The sequence below is a fragment of the Equus przewalskii genome, chromosome 28, assembly GCF_037783145.1.
Source record: "Equus przewalskii isolate Varuska chromosome 28, EquPr2, whole genome shotgun sequence".
NCBI classification, from domain to species: Eukaryota; Metazoa; Chordata; class Mammalia; order Perissodactyla; family Equidae; genus Equus; species Equus przewalskii.
Window position 1 is genome coordinate 7,558,846 of NC_091858.1, and position 19,501 is coordinate 7,578,346.

Here is a 19,501-nt window from a genome sequence, read left to right on the forward strand (position 1 = left end):
TTAATGACTTGCTTATACAGTACTCCACTAATTTCTTTTGCCCAGATATCTTTTGCATCCTCTCTACTTAGACATATCTTTTCTTCTTTCCCAACATTTCGTACAAAATCATCCTTTCGTAGTCCATATCAGATGATTCAAAATTACTGAATTTTGACTATTTCCCTATAATTCCAGGGCTCCTGGTAATGTCAATTTCAGAGCTGGAAGGGGTCTTAGGTATTAACTAATATGATTTCCTCATTTCACATATGATAAACACTTCTCCAAGGCCACAGGACTAGCAAATTATAATCAGGATCAGAATCCAGTTGTTGATTCCAATTTCATTCAAGTTAGTTTTCTACTAAAAAACACTCATAAGCCAACGTAACAGCCTTTCTTGTTCCCTGGTCCATTTGCCACTTTTTCTTATTTTTCAGCATCTTACATCTCTGTATCATTGTGGCTTATTCCTTTTCCGTTTGTCCTAGATTTTCTTTTTTATTACATGATAACTTCTCTTACCTCTCATATTATCGAATATGGGTTCTCAGGAAATGCTGGTGGCCTGATAATGTTACCTCTTTCCTTTACCTACCCAGCAGCTTTATCAACAGCAGACTTTTTCTAGTGGGCCAGTCAGATTCCTGTTTTGCCATACTTTGCAGATTTGTTTCTAAGACCAGAGTTTGTGGGGACATGTTTATCACAAATAATTCTATTTCATAGGATTGTTTCCTGGTCAAGATTTGCAAGATCTGGTAGTATACTAAGAAGAACAGATCTAAGAAAGTGACCATTTCTTCTCTCCCCTGCTCATGAGAGAGAATTGGGGCAGGGCTGTAGAAAAAGGCCTGTGTACCCACTAGGGTAATCATTTTAACCCCAGTCATTAGATTCTAACCCCAATCGTTAGAGACAGTACTAAATGCACCACAGCAGCCTGGGCGCCCAATAGGCTGGCTCTCGACAAATGGCAAAATGCTTAGTTATGGCTGTACTTTTGGAAAAGTCTTAATCATAAAGATTCTCGTCTGATGAAAAACTGAAGAGATTTGAAGGCTCATTGGTACCAGTAACCGTGAACTGTGGGTTTCTGTTCGATGGCTATCAGCAGGAGGTGCATCTTCACAAAGCAGAGCCTGGGAAGGAAGACAAGCACTGTGAGGAAAGAGAGGCGAGCAGGGCGCTAGCTCAAAATAGTATGACCAAGCTTTGTGATATCCACCTGGGAGAACACCAGCCCCTCAGCAAAGGAAGGGCCTCCCAAATGTAGAATGTTAACTTCTAAGTGAATCCATCCTGAAGTAACTCACGGCCAGCTTGCCAACTGGGACAGGGATGAAATTGTCCCACATAGGCTGTAAACTTTTAGGTTGCAGATTCTCAGACTTCTTCACACTTATGTCTTAAGTGTTTGTCGTGGAGCCTAGCCTACAGTGAGCCCTCAATGAACATTGTTGAAAGAATGTCGTTGCATAATGAATGAAGAAAGTATTTCTCTGAGCTTACCGGGAAACTTCAGGAAAACTCATTCCAGCAAAGTCATCAGAGAGACGTTGAGTCAGGATTTTGTTCTTCAGGCCATTAAAGAAATATTTTTGCCAGGGCCATTTAGGAGAAATCTGGAAAAACAACCATGCCACATGAAGCACAATACCATGGAATGTAGGATGTTGTCATTCAAGTTGTATATTCTGCTAAGCAGCAATCCAGTACCTATTGCACTTAGGTCATAGAAAGGAGATTTGTCCTACTGCTTAACCAGAGAAATGTCAAAGGAAGAACTAAAAGATGCATCTCCACTGTCTTCACTCGAGAGTTCAGAATGAAGTGGAAGTATTATGACTTAGTTTCTTCCCAGATGGTATCCAAGACTCCTTGCTGGAAATTACAATTCTTTTCCTAAAAATTTCAGCAATGTAGACTGGTTTTTGAGTCAGTAACAAATAAGATGGGAAGAATATATAGAAGCTAAGTTGTCTCTCTCTAGATATGGCTAGTTTTTCAACATATTATGTTTGATTTTTAAACATATCAGTTTTCTACTAACCACATACCACAAAGAAAAACTTTTCATGGCTTCTGCCCAGTATCAGAACCCTTCATAGGATCAAAGGAACTCAGAGAGCCATCCTAATCAATGGAAATGAGAATGTACAAATCAAGGACAGCAGAAGATTTCTAGAGAAATGGTAGCTGTGAAGGGAGAAGACTCTCTCTCAAAAAGGCTAAATGCAGCCTGAGTGGAGCAGGGTTGTTAGGTAACTCATCTCTGATATTAGTGTAAGATCTCCCGGAATTTAGTTATATTTATCTCGTCCTCATTCCCCCCCACCTGTTGCCATCAGAATCACCACCAACTGCTCTGACATGTCAGGACAGGCACCTTAAAGCCCAGAACCTCAGATGAAAGTCTGGAATTTCTATAAACTCTGAAACACTGGAGCAGTGGAGAGTTAGGGACAATCCAAAAATACTCCTCAGGTGGCCATCTTGTGGTTTAGGAAAAACAAAACAAAAACATACACACAAGCAAGAAATTCTGCCTTGCTGAAAAGGACCACCTATTTCAGGCAATCTGGGCACACATCATCCTCTTCCCAAGATTCAGCTGAATCCTCTGCTTTTTCCCACTTTCTTAAATTCCTCTGTTGGGGGGGGGGGGTCACCTTGCTGGGCAGTTAATACCACTATTTAAGTCCCCTTTACTAAAGAACTTAGCTTTGACCTTTTAATCTAAATGTTTCAGTTTTGAAAGAGGATAAAAAATGGTAACCATGAAGATGGAGAAGTCTTCTTGAGTCTTTAAAAGATCAGAAATGGAAACAGGGAGACAAGATGGATTTAGGGTTTGGATAGCAGATTCAGGGAGTTCAAGTAAACCAGTTAGATTAGATCTAATCTAAATTTAAGCTTAAGGCAATGTTCCGTGCCTAGAACCAACCAAAAATGTTCTTCAGACCATAATTTCTTATCATGTAATCAATATAGTCAAAACACACTGCATTGATTTAAAGTCTCCTAATCTGAGTACTCAGAAGTTTTACAAATATTAGCTCAATACTTAGAAAAATAAGATTATGAGACTAATAATTCTCATTTTATAGATGCAGAAACTGACAGTCAGAGAAAATAAAAGTGTTTAATCCCCCCAAAATGAGACATAAGGCACTGGAGTTCTAGCCATTAAACCCAAGTTAATAGTTCATTACAGAATCCGAAGCACCAGTACAGAGTACAGCATTAAAAGACCTTACCCTGACTGCCCAGTTTAGGATTTTTGAAAGAAGTTGTCAGACTTCACTTCCAAAACAAACAAAAAGAGAATTATCACGACCATAAATCTCTCTCTCTCAATTCCTGTATTCCAAAAGCCATCGTATGACGAATATTGACAAGTGTCCACCCTCCTTGAGGAGGTTAAAACTTTAGATTAACAAAAAAATAGGGCTGGTTTTGCATCTCTACCTTCTATATTTCCATAAAAGAGATAAAGTCTACATATGGAGTTCTCATTCCATTTGTTTTCTCCAGCCATGGAGATTAAAATCACAATGGTCACAACAGATGCTGCAGTTAACTTCCACTCTCTAAGCATACAACACAGGCAAAGACAATTTCCTTAGAAGCCATTTCCTGGGCCGGCCCTACACAGTGACCATTAGGTGAAAGTTAAAGCATGTTCACTGTAGTAGCATCAAGCCCTTTCCCAGTGGCCGATGGTCTTTTCCATTTGTCAGTATATGGTATCTCCTCACACTCACAGAAGGAATTGTAGAAGAATTCTGTGTTCTCCTGTTAGCATTTTGCTGGCCAGAGCATATTTCCTCTCTTTTGCTTTTCTTAACAGCACCAGGGAAGGAACTGGAAAAGATGTAAACACTTTTTGACTCTTGAACAAAGGAAATCAAGTGCAAAGAGAGGCCAAGAGGGAAATTGAGTATAAGAAAAAGCAAATGTGGACTCATAATTAAATGGAGAGAAAGGTCACTCTCCAAGAGGCTTTGGAGAAAGGATATCAGGCCAGCTGAGAGTCAGAACACCTTTCCTGGAGCATTTCATGGGACTGGCATTTGGAAGGCTGTTCTGTGTGCTATAGTAGTTCATTTCAATAACCCCTTTTAACCACTTATTTTGTCTCAGACAAAGGCATCAAAGAATCTGAGGTGGGAGACTGTGAGTAGATACCCAACAAATGGGGCACAGTGGTAGGACCATAGGTCAGACAATTCCACCTTTGCTATTCACGAACTTACTACACAGTCAAGTTAGTTGGCTTCACTGACCCATCACTGGGATGCTACCTTGAAACCCTACTGAGGGGAAACATATTTAAAATGTATAACACATAGTAGGCACATAGTATGGGGTCACTATTATTATTACTGCATGGAATGTCCCAAAAATAACCTGGAAAATTAGATTTTAATTATCATTTGTATTGTTATTTCTGTTTGGTGAGTTATTTATGTCAATTATTTTGCCTTTAATTTATATTTAAATATACGACTTCTCCACTAATAATATAACCTTTATTTATATTTCTACTTTCAATAACTCAAAGTGCTTCTACTTTTATGAATACATTTACTTTCATAACAGTGGGCTGCAGGTAGAAAGCAGAGTTATGGTTTCTGTTTTGCAGATAAATACTCTTAGGCAAGAATAAGACAAATAACTCCCTCAAGATCAATGCAGTACCTAGGACTTCGGTCCAGATCTCTCAAACCTTTCTCAGCTCAAGTGGAAGTCAAATCTCATTTCCTAGGGCCTTCTTGCTTTCCTGAATTTTTATTTTCTATTTCTGATCCTAGCATGTGAGGAAATGGGGATAGAGCCAAGATTCAACATCAATTTACAAGGTTACCTTTCTGTTTTGCTCAACAAATAGAGATGTTAGAAAGGTGCACAAGCCTGGCACCAAACAGCCCTGGGAGATAAATCCAAGCGTTAATTCAGCAAAGCAGATGATGTTGTCCCCACCGATCCAGCTCCAGGTGGGAATCTTTGGCAGAAAAACCTGTTTCGTGGTAGAAAATAGGACAAGCATTAGGAATAAATATACCTCGAGAAAGTTCTTTCTTTCTGGATGTCTTTCTTTCATTTAATTTGCTTGAAAACACTGATGATGCCCAGGTCCGTGAAAGTGAAAAGAACAAATTCAGCATTTAAAAGTGGTCATTGGTGACCATCAATCCATTCTCTGTGTCTACGTGTGTGTCTGTTGTTGTTGTTTTATCTTCTACATATGAGTGAAATCTTACAGTATTTATCTTTCTCTGTCTGACATATTTTGCTTAGCATGTTACCCTCAAGGTCCATCCATGTTGTCGCAATGTACACTCAAAATTTGTATGTTATAAACCAATGTTACTTCAATTGAAAAAAGGGAAGTAGTTAGCGGTCAACTTCTCCCACTTCTGAAAACAAAAATAGCTAGAGTTGCAAAATCAGGTCAAATGGTTTAGATCTCTAATTGTATCCCAAATTTCAATCTTTTTGTTTGTTCGTTTGTCTTATGTGTTCTGTTTTATCAAGATATAGTTGACATATATTATATTAATTTCAGGTGTACAACACAACTATTTGGTAATTGTATATATTGTGAAATGATCACCACAATAAGTCTAGTTAGCATCCACTTCCAGAGTGATTACAAATATTTTTGCTTGTGATGAGAACTTTTAAGATCTACTGTCTTAGCAACTTTTGAATATACAGTACAGTGTTATTAACTACAGTCATCATGCTGTACACTACATCCTCAGGACTTATTTATTTTATACTTTATTTTGTGTGAAAGTTGGTATCTTTTGACCCCCATCATCCATTTCACCCAGCCCCACCCCCACCTCTAACAATCACCAATCTGTGAGTTCTGGGTTGTTTGTTTTTGTTTTATTCCACATATAAGTGAGATCATATGGTATTTGTCTTTCTCTGATTTATTTTACTTAGCATAATGCCTTCAAGCTCTATCCATGTTGTTGCAAATGGCAAGATATCATTCTTTTTTATGGCTGAATAATATTCCATTATATATACATATACACTGCATCTTTTTTAAACATTCATCCATTGATGGACACTTAGGTTATTTCCATGTCTTGGCTATTGTAAATAATGCTGCAATGAACATAGGGATGCATGCATCTATCTGAGTTAGTGTTTTCATTTTCTGTAGATAAATACCCAGAATGGAATTACTGGATCATACGGTAGTTCTATTTTTAATTTTTTGAGAAATTTCCGTACTGATTTCCATAGTGGCTGCACCAATTTGCATTCCCACCAACAGTGCACGAGGATTTTCTTTTCTCCACATCTTCACCAATGCTTGTTATTCTTTGTCTTTTTGATAATAGCCATTCCAACAGATGTAAAGCGATATCTCATTGTGGTTCTAATTTGCATTAGTGATGTTGAGCACTTTTTCATGCATCTGTTGGCCATCTGTATGTTTTCTTTGGGAAACTGTCTATTCAGATCCTCTGCCCATTTGTTAATTGGATTTTTTTTGTTATTGAGTTATATGAACTCTTTATATATTTTGGATATTAATCCCTTATCAGATATGTGATTTGCAAATATTTTCTCTCATTTAGTAGTTTTCCTTCTCATTTTGTTGATGGTTTCCTTTGCTGTGCAGAAGCTATTTAGATTGATGTAGTCCCTCTTGTTTATTTTTGCTTTTGTTGCCATTGTTTTTGGTGCTAAATCCAAAGAAATCATCACCAAGATGCATGTCAAGCTTACTGCCTATGTTTTCTTTAAGGAGTTTTATGGTTTCAGGCTGTACACTCAAGTCATTAATGAATTTTGAATAAAGTTTTGTATATGGTATAAGATAGTGGTCCAGTTTCATTCTTTTTCAAGTGGCTGTCCAGTTTTCCCAACACAATTTATTGAAGAGGCTGTTCTTTCCCTATAGTATATTTTTGGCTTATTTGTCATGAATTGACCATATAGCTGTGAGTTTATTTCTGGGTTCTCCATTCTGCTCCATTGATCTATGTATCTGTTTTTATGCCAGTACCATATTGTTTTGATTATTATAGCTTTGTGATATAGTTTGAAATCAGGAAGCATGATGCCTCCAACTTTGTTCTTCTTTCTCAGATAGTTTTGGCTATTTTGGAGTCTTTTGTGGTTCTATACAAATTTTAGGATTCTTTATTCTACTTATGTGAAAAATGCCACTGGACTTATGATAGGGATTTCAATGAATTTTTAGATTGCATTGGGTAGTGTGGACATGTTAACAATATTAATTTTTCTAATCCATGAGCATGGAATATCATTCCATTTATTTGTTTCTTCCTCAATTTCTTCCATCAATGTCTTATATCTTATGGTTTTCATGGTACAGGTCTTTCACCTCCTAGGTAAAATTTATTCCTAGCTATTTTATTCTTTTTGATGCCATTGTAAATGTGATTGTTTTATTAATTTCTCTTTCTGATAGTTGGCTATTAATATACAGAAATGCAACAGATTTTTGTATATTGACTTTGTATCCTGCAACTTTACTGAATTCATTTCTTAGTTCTAACAGTTTTTTGGTGGAATCTTTAGTGTTTTCTATAAATAGTATCATATCATCTGCAAATAGTGACAGTTTGACTTATTCCTTTCCAATCTGGATGCCTTTTCTTTCTTTTTCTTGCTTAACTGCTCTGACTAAGACTTCCAATACTAAGTTGAATAAAATGGTGGGAGTGGGCATCCTTGTCTTGTTCCTGATCTTAGAGGAAAAACTTTCAGCTTTTCATCATTGAGGATGATGCTAGTTGTGGGCTTGTCATATATGACCTTTATTATGCTAAGGTACATTCCCTCTAACCCCACTTTGCTGAGAGTTTTTATCAGAAATGGATGATGAATTTTGTCAAGTGCTTTTCCTGCATCTATTGACATGATCATATGATTTTTATCCTTCATTGTGTTAATGTGGTATATCACATTGATTGATTTGTAGATATTAAACCATCCTTGCATCCCTGGAATAAATCCAATTTGATCATGGTATAATCCATCTAATGTATCGTTGAATTTGGTTCCCTAATATTTTGTTGAGGATTTTTGCTTCTATATTCATCAGTGATATTGACCTCTAATTTTCTTTTCTTGTGGCATCCTTGTCTGATTTTGGTATCAGGGTAATGTTGACCTCATAAAATGAATTTGGAAGTATTCTTTCCTTTTCCATTTTTTGGCAAGATTTTGAGAAGGATTGGTATTAACTCTTTTTTATATGTTTGGTAGAATTCACCAGTGAAGCCATCTGGCCCTGGACTTCTGTTGGTTGGGAAATTTTTGATTACTGATTCAGTCTCCTTACCAGTAATCGGTCTGTTCAGATTTTCTATTTCTTTTTGGTTCTGTCTTTGTAAGTTGTATGTTTCCAGGAATTGATCCTTTTCTCCTAGGTTGTCCAACTTATTGGCATTTAATTGCTCATAGTATTCTCTCATGATCCTTTGTATTTCTGTGGTATCAGTTGTAATGTCTCGTCTTTTATTTCTGATTTAAATTCAGTCCTCTCTCTTTTTTTCTTGGTGAGTCTAACTAAAGCTTTGTCAATTTTGTTTATCTTTTAAAAAAACCAGCTCTTAGTTTCATTGATCTTTTCTATTGTCTCTATTTTGTTGAATGCTTCATTTTTGGTCTCTCTTTTCATTTTGGCTTCTATTTCATTTATTTATGCTCTGATCTTTATTATTCCCTTCCCTCTACTCACTCTGGGCTTTGTTCATTCCTCTTATTCTTTGAGGTATAAAATCAAGTTGTTTGAGATTTTTCTTGTTTCTTGAGTTTGGAATTTATTGCTGTGAACATCTCTCTTAAAACTACTTTTGCTGCATCCCATAAGTTTTGGTATGTTGTATATCCATTTTAATTTGTCTCAAGATTTTTTTTGTTTCTCTTTTGATTTTTTCATTGTCCCATTGGTTATTCAATGTTGTTTAATCTTGACATATTTATAAATTTTCCAATTTCTCCTTGTAATTAATTTCTAGTTTCATACCTTTGTGGTCTGAAAAGATGCTTCATATAATTTCTGCCTTCTTAAATTTAGTAAGACTTGTTTTGTGCCCTAGCATATGATCTATCCTGGAGAATGTTCTATGTGCTTTTGAAAAGAATGTATATTCTGTTGCTTTTGGATGGAATGTTCTGTATATGTCTGTTAAGTCTATCTGGTCTTTTAAGTGTCATTTAAGGCCACTGGTTCCTTATTGATTTTCTGTCGGATAATCTATTTATTGATGAAAATTGAGCATTAAAGTCCCCTACTATTATTGTATTGCTATCTATTTTTCTCTTTAGGTATGTTAATATTTCTTTTATATATCTAGGTGTTCCTATGTTGGGTGCATAAATATTTATAAATGTTATACTATCTTGCTGGATTGACTCCTTAATCATTATGTAATGCTCTTCTTTATCTCTTATTACAATCTTTGTTTTAAAATATATTTCATCTGATATAAGTATAGCTTCCCCAGCTTTCTTTTGGTTTCCATTGATACGCAATATGTTTTCCCATCCTTTCACTCTCAGACTGTGTGTGTCCTTACACCTGAAATGAGTCTCTTGTAAGCAGCATATAGATGGGTCTTCTTCTTTTTTTGTAATCCACTTAGCCACTCTATGCCTTTTGATTTGAAAATCTAGTCCATTTGTATTTAAAGTAATTATTGAGAATTATGTGCTTATCGTAATTTGTCTTTTGACTGTTTTTAAATTTCTCTGTTCCTTTCTTCTTCTTTTCCCTCTTCCTTTGTGATTTGATGATTTTCTATGGTAGTATGCTTAGATTCCTTTTTCTTTATCTATTGTGTATTTACTGTAGGTTTTTGCTTTGTAGTTACTATAAGACTTACATAAAACAAGACCAGTCTAATGGTGATGAACTCCTTTGGTTTTTGTTGTCTGGAAACCTCCTTATCTCTCCTTTGCTTCTGAATGACAACTTTTCCAGGTAGAATATTCTTGGTTGGTAGTTTTTTCTTTCAGCCCTTTGAATATATTGTGCTATTGCCTTCTGGCCTGCAAAGTTTCTGTCGAAAATCTCCTGATAATTTTGTGGGAGTTCCCTTGTATGTGACAAGTTGTTTTTCTCTTGCTGGTTTTAATATTCTCTTCTTCTCTTCAACTTTTCACACTATTTATTTATAATGTGTCTTGGTGTGTGTTTCTTTGAATTCACCTTATTTGGAACTTTCTGTGGTTCCTGGACCTGGATATCTGTTTCCTTCCCCAAGTTAGAGAAATTTTCAGCCATTATTTCTTCAAATATATTTTCTGCCCTTTTCTCTCTCTCTTCTCTTTCTGGCACTCCTATAATGTGAATGTTGGTCTGCTTTATGTTGTCCCATGAGTTCTTTAAGCTGTCTTCACCATTTTTCCTTCTTTTTTCTTTTTGCTATTCTGATCAGGTGGATTCTACTACCCTGTCATCAAGTTTGCTGATTCTTTATTCTGCTTGGTCTAGTCTGATGTCAAACTTCTCTACTGTATTTTTCAGTTAAGTTATTGTGTTCCTCCGCTCTGAGACTTCTACTTACTACTTTCTCGTATTTTGTATCTCTTTGTTGAAATTCTCACTTTGTTCATCCATTCTTCTCCTAAACTTGGTGAGCATCTTTATGCTCATTATTTTGAACTATCAAATAAATGACCAATCTCTATTTCATTAAGGTCTTTTTCTGAGGTTTTTTATCTTGTTCTTTTGTTTGGAACACATTCCTTCGTTTTCACATTTGCCTTGACTCTCTGTGTTGGTTTCTATGCATTAGATAAAACAGCCACCTCTCCCAGTCTTTAAGGTGTGTCTTGTGTAGAGGATGAACTTTATCATTGAGCCTGGCCCTAGCTCTTGGCTGTCTTTCAAACCTTTGTGATTGTTCAAGCAGCCTACTTTATTTTTAGTGGCTGCCAGTATTGAGGCTGTACCAAGACCTGTCACTGTCCCAAAGGTAAGGATCTTGAAAAGCACCTGGATTCAGACAGATTGAAAGACAGACCCTCAGGCAGCAGATTTTAAAGTATACAAATATATCTCTTCCCAATTTACATTCTTAAGTGATAGCAATCTTAATGAGACTCCAAATTTCACTTATAACTGATAAAAACTTTTTACATGTAGACCCATTATCAAGTAATAAGTTCATCTATTTACTTAGATGAACTAAGTTCATCTAGCTTCAAAGACTATAAGAGGAGATTTGATAGGCTAGAATGTTACAATACCTTGTTATGGGATTGAAGTATCTGTATGATGACTCTGGTCTGTGGGTGATAGTTCTTGATAGAGAGCACCCTACGTAAACAACAAAATATGCTCATCAGTGATGTGCCATATCCAATGGTTTTGTAATACAATTCAATTCAAATTGATGTGTGGGTAAGCATAGGGAAACAGCATATTATAAAGCTCATCATTATGCTCTTCTCTAAAAATGTTCTATTTAATAGCATAAACACAGAAGGGTGCTATTTTTTTAGTGGCTTAGTTAACTAAATCTATGGAAAGGTCATCTCTAAGTATTAGGAAACTGTGGTCTTCTGGGACCAATTCTTGAGGAGGAAATAACAGTTCCATATATTTTAGCCTTCAAATTCAAAGACATTAATTACAGGAAAAAATAGAGATTGAATTACTGTCTATAGCTTGAAACAGCTTGGAGATTGTCTCATCCAACTTTCTCATTTTACAAATTAAGAAACTAAGGTCTAGCTCATATTTACTGTATTATGCGTGGTTTAAGTTCTCAGCTGTTTCTTCCTATTTGTATAGTCACCTTTAGCTATGTATATTTATTTTGCTCTAGGGGCCAAAACTTCATCTGGCTTAGGCACAATGCTATTGCCATCACAACGCTAGTTTGAATGTGTTACCACAAGTCAAGTTCCTGCTCATAGAAAGTTCAGAGTTAAAGATGGTAATGCTAACTCTAGCCATCTGGGAAATACTTGCCAACAGTTATAAGCATATCATATTGAACCATGTACAGTCTTTCACTAGAATTACAGAAGAATAAAAACCCCAATAAGCAAAGTCTACTAATAAGATTCACAAATCACACATGGTATCTTTCTTTTTTTTTGAGGGGGAGAGGATGTTAGTTATAAGAGTGCTATCTCAACAGTTTTCAGTTATTTGTATGCTTGCTTTTTAAATTTAGATAGCTATTATCCATATGAAACTTCAAGAAAGTATGTGAAGAAGCACATAGATACTCAGGATACTCTATTTTCACTTCCTTTTTCATAATCTGTGCAGCCTCTGGGACAAAAAAATAGGCAGAAACCTGAAATATGATGAATCTAGTACTGAGATAGATGACATCTTCACCTGTTTAGTCCTATGCACTGGGCTTTATTTTAAAAGAGATAAAAATAAAATCAGCATGGGAGCATCTAAAACACAATGCCAGTTTCTTACCTCATAATGTTTGAAGTATCTTCAGCATGCAAATCACTGCAGAAAGGGTTGGCTATAATCAGGCATGCTTCTGCAGATTCCACCTATTCTTCAAGATTAAACAGCAGCCATCTTGTTAATTACATGGGAAATACTCTAGTGTTCCCCTTTTGAGTTTTCTTATAAAATTTCCAGTAGGAAAGAGAACACACTTGGGAAGGACTTCTGATAAGGATGTCTTTACATCAGAATCATAATCCTGCAAATGCTGCAAGGGATGTAGCAGATGGACCAGGGCACAGGGTCTCCAACATAGATGTAAACTTGCTTTAAAATGGGTGTAGTAACATAGTTATATTTTCCTATCATCTATAACCATCAATTTATGACTAGTGATGAGTAATATGATCTTTTTAAAGAACTACCTATATATTTATTTACCTTTCAGAATAGGCAAAGAATAGAGGAACTTGAAGTCTGCTTGGGTCAAGGTAAACAGTCATTAAATATTTGTGGATTCTGAATCTTAAGGTTCTGGAAAATTATTGAAGTGGCTCTTACAATACTAAGTTTCAGGGAAGAGAAAGATTATGCTGTATCTGTCATTTTTGGTTTCCATACTTTATGTTAAATGTACAGAACTCTGCCTTAAAAAACTGAAGCCTTTTGGTTTGTATGACTCTATGAAACCTAACACATGAGAGGAAGCTGGCTTTGATCTCAAATGAAAGATGTCTAGAGGGTTGGCTGTTGCTCATTAGTTTTAATCTCAACCTTAATGGGATTTCTGCTATTTTCCTTCATGTTTCTCCTATCAGAAGGCATATCAACTTGTTTATCAAAATTTGGTGAAGGTGATGGACTCCTAGAAATCTCTCATCTGGTAAAAATCCTATTTGCATAGTAAGATCAAACACAGTTTTGCTAGCCATAACTTTTTCATATATCTTAGGCTGATAAAATAAAACTGTTCTAGACATATAGAGAGTTTAGTGAAGTAAATAATTTAAATTTAAGTACAGGGAAAACATGAAGTCTGCTTGATATGTTTTAAGGACCATTTGGAGGTCAATTAGTACATTTCCCGTATCATCAGTTTCTAAAGTTGAGGAAGTCATATTTCCCCCAATTTAATAACATGGCATAATAACTTTTGAAAGAGCAATACATCCTATCTTCTTAATTCTTGCAGCTTAGGAAAAGTACCAGGAGAAAAAGAACTAGATCTTACCGCAACTCGCCTCAGATCCTCCCACTTTAGTGCAGATCCAGAAACAAAAGTTGTATAGGCCATGTAGCACTTAAATATGGTTTCTAATTCCAAAGAAGGAGGAGCCCTGGACAAACGATGTGCCAAAGATGATTGACTTTAGTTTAGAGATTGTCAGATTTATTTAGTGCATTTAAATACCAGCTTTACTCTCCTCTTGGAAAACATCCATCCTCCATCATTAATCCACATGGTTAAGTAATATTGACACCACTACCTTAATTCCAGGGATGAGCCTGCAGCTCAAGTTTAATCAATCATAGTGATATGAAAAAATATGAATCAGGTTAATACTAAACAAAAGACTGCAGAAGTTCAGTATCAAATAAAAACAATTCAATTATTCAAAAAACAAAATATTTTAAAACAACTGTGACTTTAATAACATAGCTTCTAAATATATGAAGAAAAAATTGACAAACAAGAGAAAGAAATTGATGATCTGTCACTGGAAAGAGAGATTTCAACAGATCTCTCTGAATTACTGATAGATCAAGCAGAAAAAAAAATCAAGTTTGATTTTTATAGATTCTGCAAGCAACATTTGGGATATCCATTTCTTTCATCTTTATTGAGGTATAACTGACAAATAAAATTGTAAGATATTTAAAGTGCACAACTCGATGATTTGATATCCTCATAGATTGTGAAAGGATTCTTCCCATTAAGTGAATTAATACATCCTTCATCTCACATATTTACCTATTCTGCAGGGTGAGAATGTCTAAGTTCTACTCTCTTAGCAAATTTCAATTGTAAAATACAATGTTATCAACTATAGTCTCCATGTTATAATTAGATCATCAGACCTTATTCCCCTTAAAACTGAAAGCTTGTACCCTTTTAACAACCTCTCCCTATTTCCCCCACCCCGTAGCTCCTTCTTTCTATTTTCTGTTTCTATGAGTTTGATGAGTTCCTTTTTCTTAAAAATAAGATTCCATATGTAAGTGATACCACGCAGTATATCTCTTTCTGTCTGGCTTATTTCACTTAGCATAATGCCTTCCAAGTTCATCCATGTTGTTGCAAATGACAAAATTTCCTTCTTATTTTAAGGTTGAATAACATTCCATTGATTATATATATATATATATATATATATATATATATACACAACATTTTCTTTATCCATTCATTCATTGGGGGACACTTAGGTTCTTTCCATACCTTGGCTATTGTGACTAATTGTATTTTTTTCAAGAGCACACAAATGTTTATCAAAATGATAATTTGCTTGACTGGTTAGGAAAGCCTCAACACGTTGCAAAAACTAGCTGTTGTATGCACTATGACCTCTGATCACAATACAACTAAGTTGGGAGTTAATAATTAAAAAACATAAAAATATTCTTTACATTTGGAAGTCTAAAAACTTATAATGAAAGTTATAAAATTCTTAGAAATAAATTATGTTGAAAACACTAAATATCTAACCCTTTGGATACAATAAATGCAATGCCTTAGGAGAAAGTTATAGCTTTGAAAATTAATATTGAAATATATCCAAAGAAATAAGAAGGAAACAGACAATTAAAAAAAAAAGACTGCAAACTTAAAATAGAAAATAAAGATAAAACAGAGAAGATGATCAAAGCCAAAAGTTGGTTCTTTGGGAAAAAATAACTAATATAATAGACAAACCTGTAGTAAAGTTACAGAAAAAAAGAGAAGACAAAAATGACTTATATAGTGAATGAGGAAGATAAAATATCCAGAGGCAAATAGAGATAAAAAAAAGTTAATGAAATAGTGATGTCAGCATCATGGTGGAGTGAGCTTGGCCAGGACATTCTCCCCTCCAACATACAACAAAAAGGAACAATCAGGGTCTGGCTCTGTGGCCGAGTGGTTAAGTTCGCACGCTCCGCTGCAGGTGGCCCAGTGTTTCGTTGGTTTGAATCCTGGACGCAGACATGGCACTGCTCATCAAACCACGCTGAGGCAGCATCCCACATGCCACAACTAGAAGGACCCACAATGAAGAATATACAACTATGTACCAGGGGGCTTTGGGGAGAAAAAGGGAAAAATAAAATCTTTAAAAAAATTTTTAAAAAGGAACAATCCTATTCCAACAAAAAATATCCTAATAGCACAGGAATCCTCAGAGACCCACAGCAGCCAAATGACGGAGGGCAGAGAGGCTTGAGTCCCCCTTGGAGGAGCTGGAAAGGGGCAAGAGAGAACTTTGCTCCCTCCCCTAAAGACTGGGATCATTGCCATGGATGGCTCCATGAAGAAAGGAGTGGGGGAGGGGCCACACATCCACAGGATCACCCAGGACTCCTTAGCACCCTTGCAGCCTAGAGGGAAGCCCTCGAACATGGTGAAAACTTTCATGTGGGGTTACCCCATCAAGCTAAGACCCCAGGAAACCAGATAGTGAGAGCTGATCAGGAAACCTGAGTCTGCACACAGAGAAAGTGCCCCCACCAACCCACGCTGTGCCATGCCATCTCTGCTGAAGGTGGACAGCTCAGAATATGTGGCTCTCGACCCACTTCTAGTGGTGTTAGGCTGTAACTGCAACTGAATAATATCACTATGCAAAAAAATTGTTCTTCTAGCATCAAATTCATAAAAGCTCCAGACCAGAAGGAAAACAATAAAACCACAGAATTATGTCCTGAGGACTTGGACAAAAGTAAACTAAATGACAATGAATTCAGAATAGCTATCATCAAAAAACTCAATGAGGTAAAAGAAAATATAGAGAAACAATTCAATGAGTTCAGGAGCTACTTCACAAAAGACATTGAAACTATAAAGAAGAATGAATCAGAAATACTAGAGATGAAAAATACAATGGATCAGATAAAACAAAATATGGATTCCCTGAATGTATGTGTGGACACCATAGAGGAGCAAATCAGCATAATTGAAGATAGACAGGTTGAATGGCTCCAGACAGAGGGAGAGAGAGAACTAAGACTAAAAAGAAATGAATAAAACCTCTGAGAAATAGCTGACTCAATGAGGAAATGCAACATAAGAATTATAGGTATCCCCGAAGAGGAAGAAAAGGAGAATGGAGCAGAAAGTGTGCTCAAAGAAATAATAGCAGAGAACTTCCCAAATCTAGGGAATGAGAGAGAAATGTGCGTGGAGGAAGCTTTCAGATCTCCTAGATATATCAATGTAAAGACCTACTGCAAGGCATACAGTAGTAAACCTGGCAAAAATGAATGACAAAGAAAGAATACTCAGGGCAGCAAGGTAGCAGAAAATAACCTATAAAGGAACACCTATCAGACTTTCAGCAGATTTCTCTGCAGAAACCTTACAAGATGGAGAGATTGGAATGACATATTCAAAACTTTAAAAGATAAAAATCTTCAGCAAAACTACTCTATCCAGCAAAAATATCCTTCAGATATGAGGGAGAAATTAAATCCTTCCCAGACAAATACAAGCTAAGGGACTTCGTAGCCACGAGACCACCACTACAAAAAATCCTCAAGAAGGCCCTCATACCTGAAAAGAGAAAAAAAAGGGAGAAAGGGGTCACAAAACACAGAATAAGGAGACAAATAGGTAGAATAAGAATAGGATAGCAAATATTCAACTATAGCATTAGGTTAAAGGGAATGAAAACACCAAAAACAAAGACAATCTTATCACTTTAACCATAAACTCACAGCACAAGTTGGAATAAGAGATGAAAATAATAACTTAGGAGAGGAGGAGGAAAGGGACTGAATCAGTTTAAGCTAAGGAAGTAAGAGACCACCAGAAAATGGACTATGTTATTCACGAGATTCTGAATACAAACTTTAGGGTAGCCACTGAACGAAAAAACAGAACAGAGACACAAACAATAAATAAGGAAAAAGGTAAGAAACCCAGCATGAGAAACTGCAGAAATCAATGGGTAGACCAAAACACACAGGACAGGAAACAAAGGAAATGCAAGAAAACAGGATAACAAGTGACAGAATGACAGCAGTAAGCCCTTATACATCAATAATCACCCTCGATGTAAATGGATTGAATTCTCCAATAAAAAGACACAGAGTGGCAAGATGGATTAAAAACAATGTCCAACCATTTGTTGCCTCCAGGAAACACACCTCAGCTCCAGTGACAAATACAGGTGCAGAGTGAAGGGGTGGAAGATGATACTCCAAACTAATGGCAAACAAAAGAAAGCAGGTGTCACAATGCTTATATCAGACAAAGTAGATTTCAAGATAAGGCAGGTAAAGAGAGACATACAGGGTCCGTATATAATGATCAAAGGGACACTACATCAAGAAGAAATAACACTTATAAATATCTATGTACCCAACGCAGGAGAATGAAAGTTCATAAAGCAACTGTTAACAAATGTAAAAGAAGATATCAAAAATAACACAATAATAGTAGGGGACCTCAACACCCCACTCACATGATGGGACAGATCATCAAGACAGAAAATCAACAAGGAAACAGTGGAATTAAATGAAAAGCTAAAACAGTTGGACTTAATAGACACATATAGAACACTCCATCCGAAAACAGCAGGATACACATTCTTCTCAAGTGTGTATGGAACATTCTCAAGGATAGACCATATGTTGGGAAATAAAACAAGGCTTTATAAATTTTAAAAAATTGAAATAATAATGAGCATCTTCTCTGATCATAATGCTATAAAGCCAGAAATTAATTACAAGAAAAAAGCTGAGAAAGGGACAAAGATGTGGAGGCTAAACAATATGCTATTGAACAAGTGATGGATCATTGAAGAAATTAAAGAAGAAATCAAAAAATATCTGGAGACAAATGAAAATGATAACATGCCATACCAACTCATAAGGGATACAGCAAAAGCTCTATTAAAAGGGAAATTCATCACAATACAGGCACACCTTAACAAACAAGAAAAATCCCAAATAAGCAATCTCAAATTACACCTAATTGAATTAGAGAAAGAAGAACAAACAAAGTCAAAAGTCAGCAGAAGGAGAGAAATAATAAAAATCAGAGCAGAAATAAATGCTATAGAAAGAAAAAAGGCAGTAGAAAGGATCAATGAAACAAAGAGCTGGTTCTTTGAGAAGATAAATAAACTTGACAAACCCCTAGCCAGACTTAAAAAGAAAAAAAGAGAAAAAGCTCAAATAAACAAAATCAGAAATGAAAGAGGAGAAATAACAACAGACTCCACAGAAATCCAATGGATTGTAAGAGAATACTAGAAAAAACTATATGCCAACAAAATGGATAACCTAGAGGAAATGGATAAATTCTTAGACTCTTACAATCTCCCAAAGCTAAGTCAAGAAGAAGCCGACAATCTGAACAGACCAATCACAAGGAAAGAGATTGGAACAGCAATCAAAAGCATCCCAACGAATAAAAACCCAGGACCAGATGGCTTTCCTGGGGAATTCTACAGGCCAATATCACTGATGAACATAGATGCAAAAATTCTCAACAAAATTTTGGCAACCCGAATTCAGCAATACATCAAAAGGATCATACGTCATGATCAAGTGAGATTCATACCAGGGACACAGGGATGATTCAACATCCACAAATCAATCAACGTGATATACCACATCAACAAATTGTGAAATAAAAACCACATGATCATCTCAATAGATGCAGAGAAAGCATTTGACAAGATCCAACAGCCATTTATGATAAAAACTTGAATAAAATGGGGATAGAAGGAAATTACCTCAATATAATAAAGGCCATATATGACAAACCCACAGCCAACATCATACTCAAGGGGCAAAAACTGAGTGCCATCCCCTTGAGAACAGGAATGAAACAAGGATGCCCTCTATCACCACTCTTATTCAACACAGTACTGGAGGTTTTGG

At 35.9% G+C, this 19,501-nt stretch overlaps 1 protein-coding gene across 1 annotated transcript in view; it reads right to left on the reverse strand.

The window, feature by feature from the left end:
* Positions 1 to 19,501, reverse strand: part of KCNU1 (potassium calcium-activated channel subfamily U member 1) — a 150,402-nt gene that overhangs the window by 84,452 nt on the left and 46,449 nt on the right. The window contains exons 11-16 of the mRNA XM_070598090.1: positions 13,647 to 13,752; positions 12,437 to 12,519; positions 11,242 to 11,311; positions 4,853 to 5,005; positions 1,495 to 1,607; positions 1,056 to 1,124 (exon numbers count right to left, since the gene is read on the reverse strand). Coding sequence (XP_070454191.1) covers positions 1,056 to 1,124; positions 1,495 to 1,607; positions 4,853 to 5,005; positions 11,242 to 11,311; positions 12,437 to 12,519; positions 13,647 to 13,752 — 594 coding nt within the window. The remainder of the gene's footprint in view (positions 1 to 1,055; positions 1,125 to 1,494; positions 1,608 to 4,852; positions 5,006 to 11,241; positions 11,312 to 12,436; positions 12,520 to 13,646; positions 13,753 to 19,501) is intronic.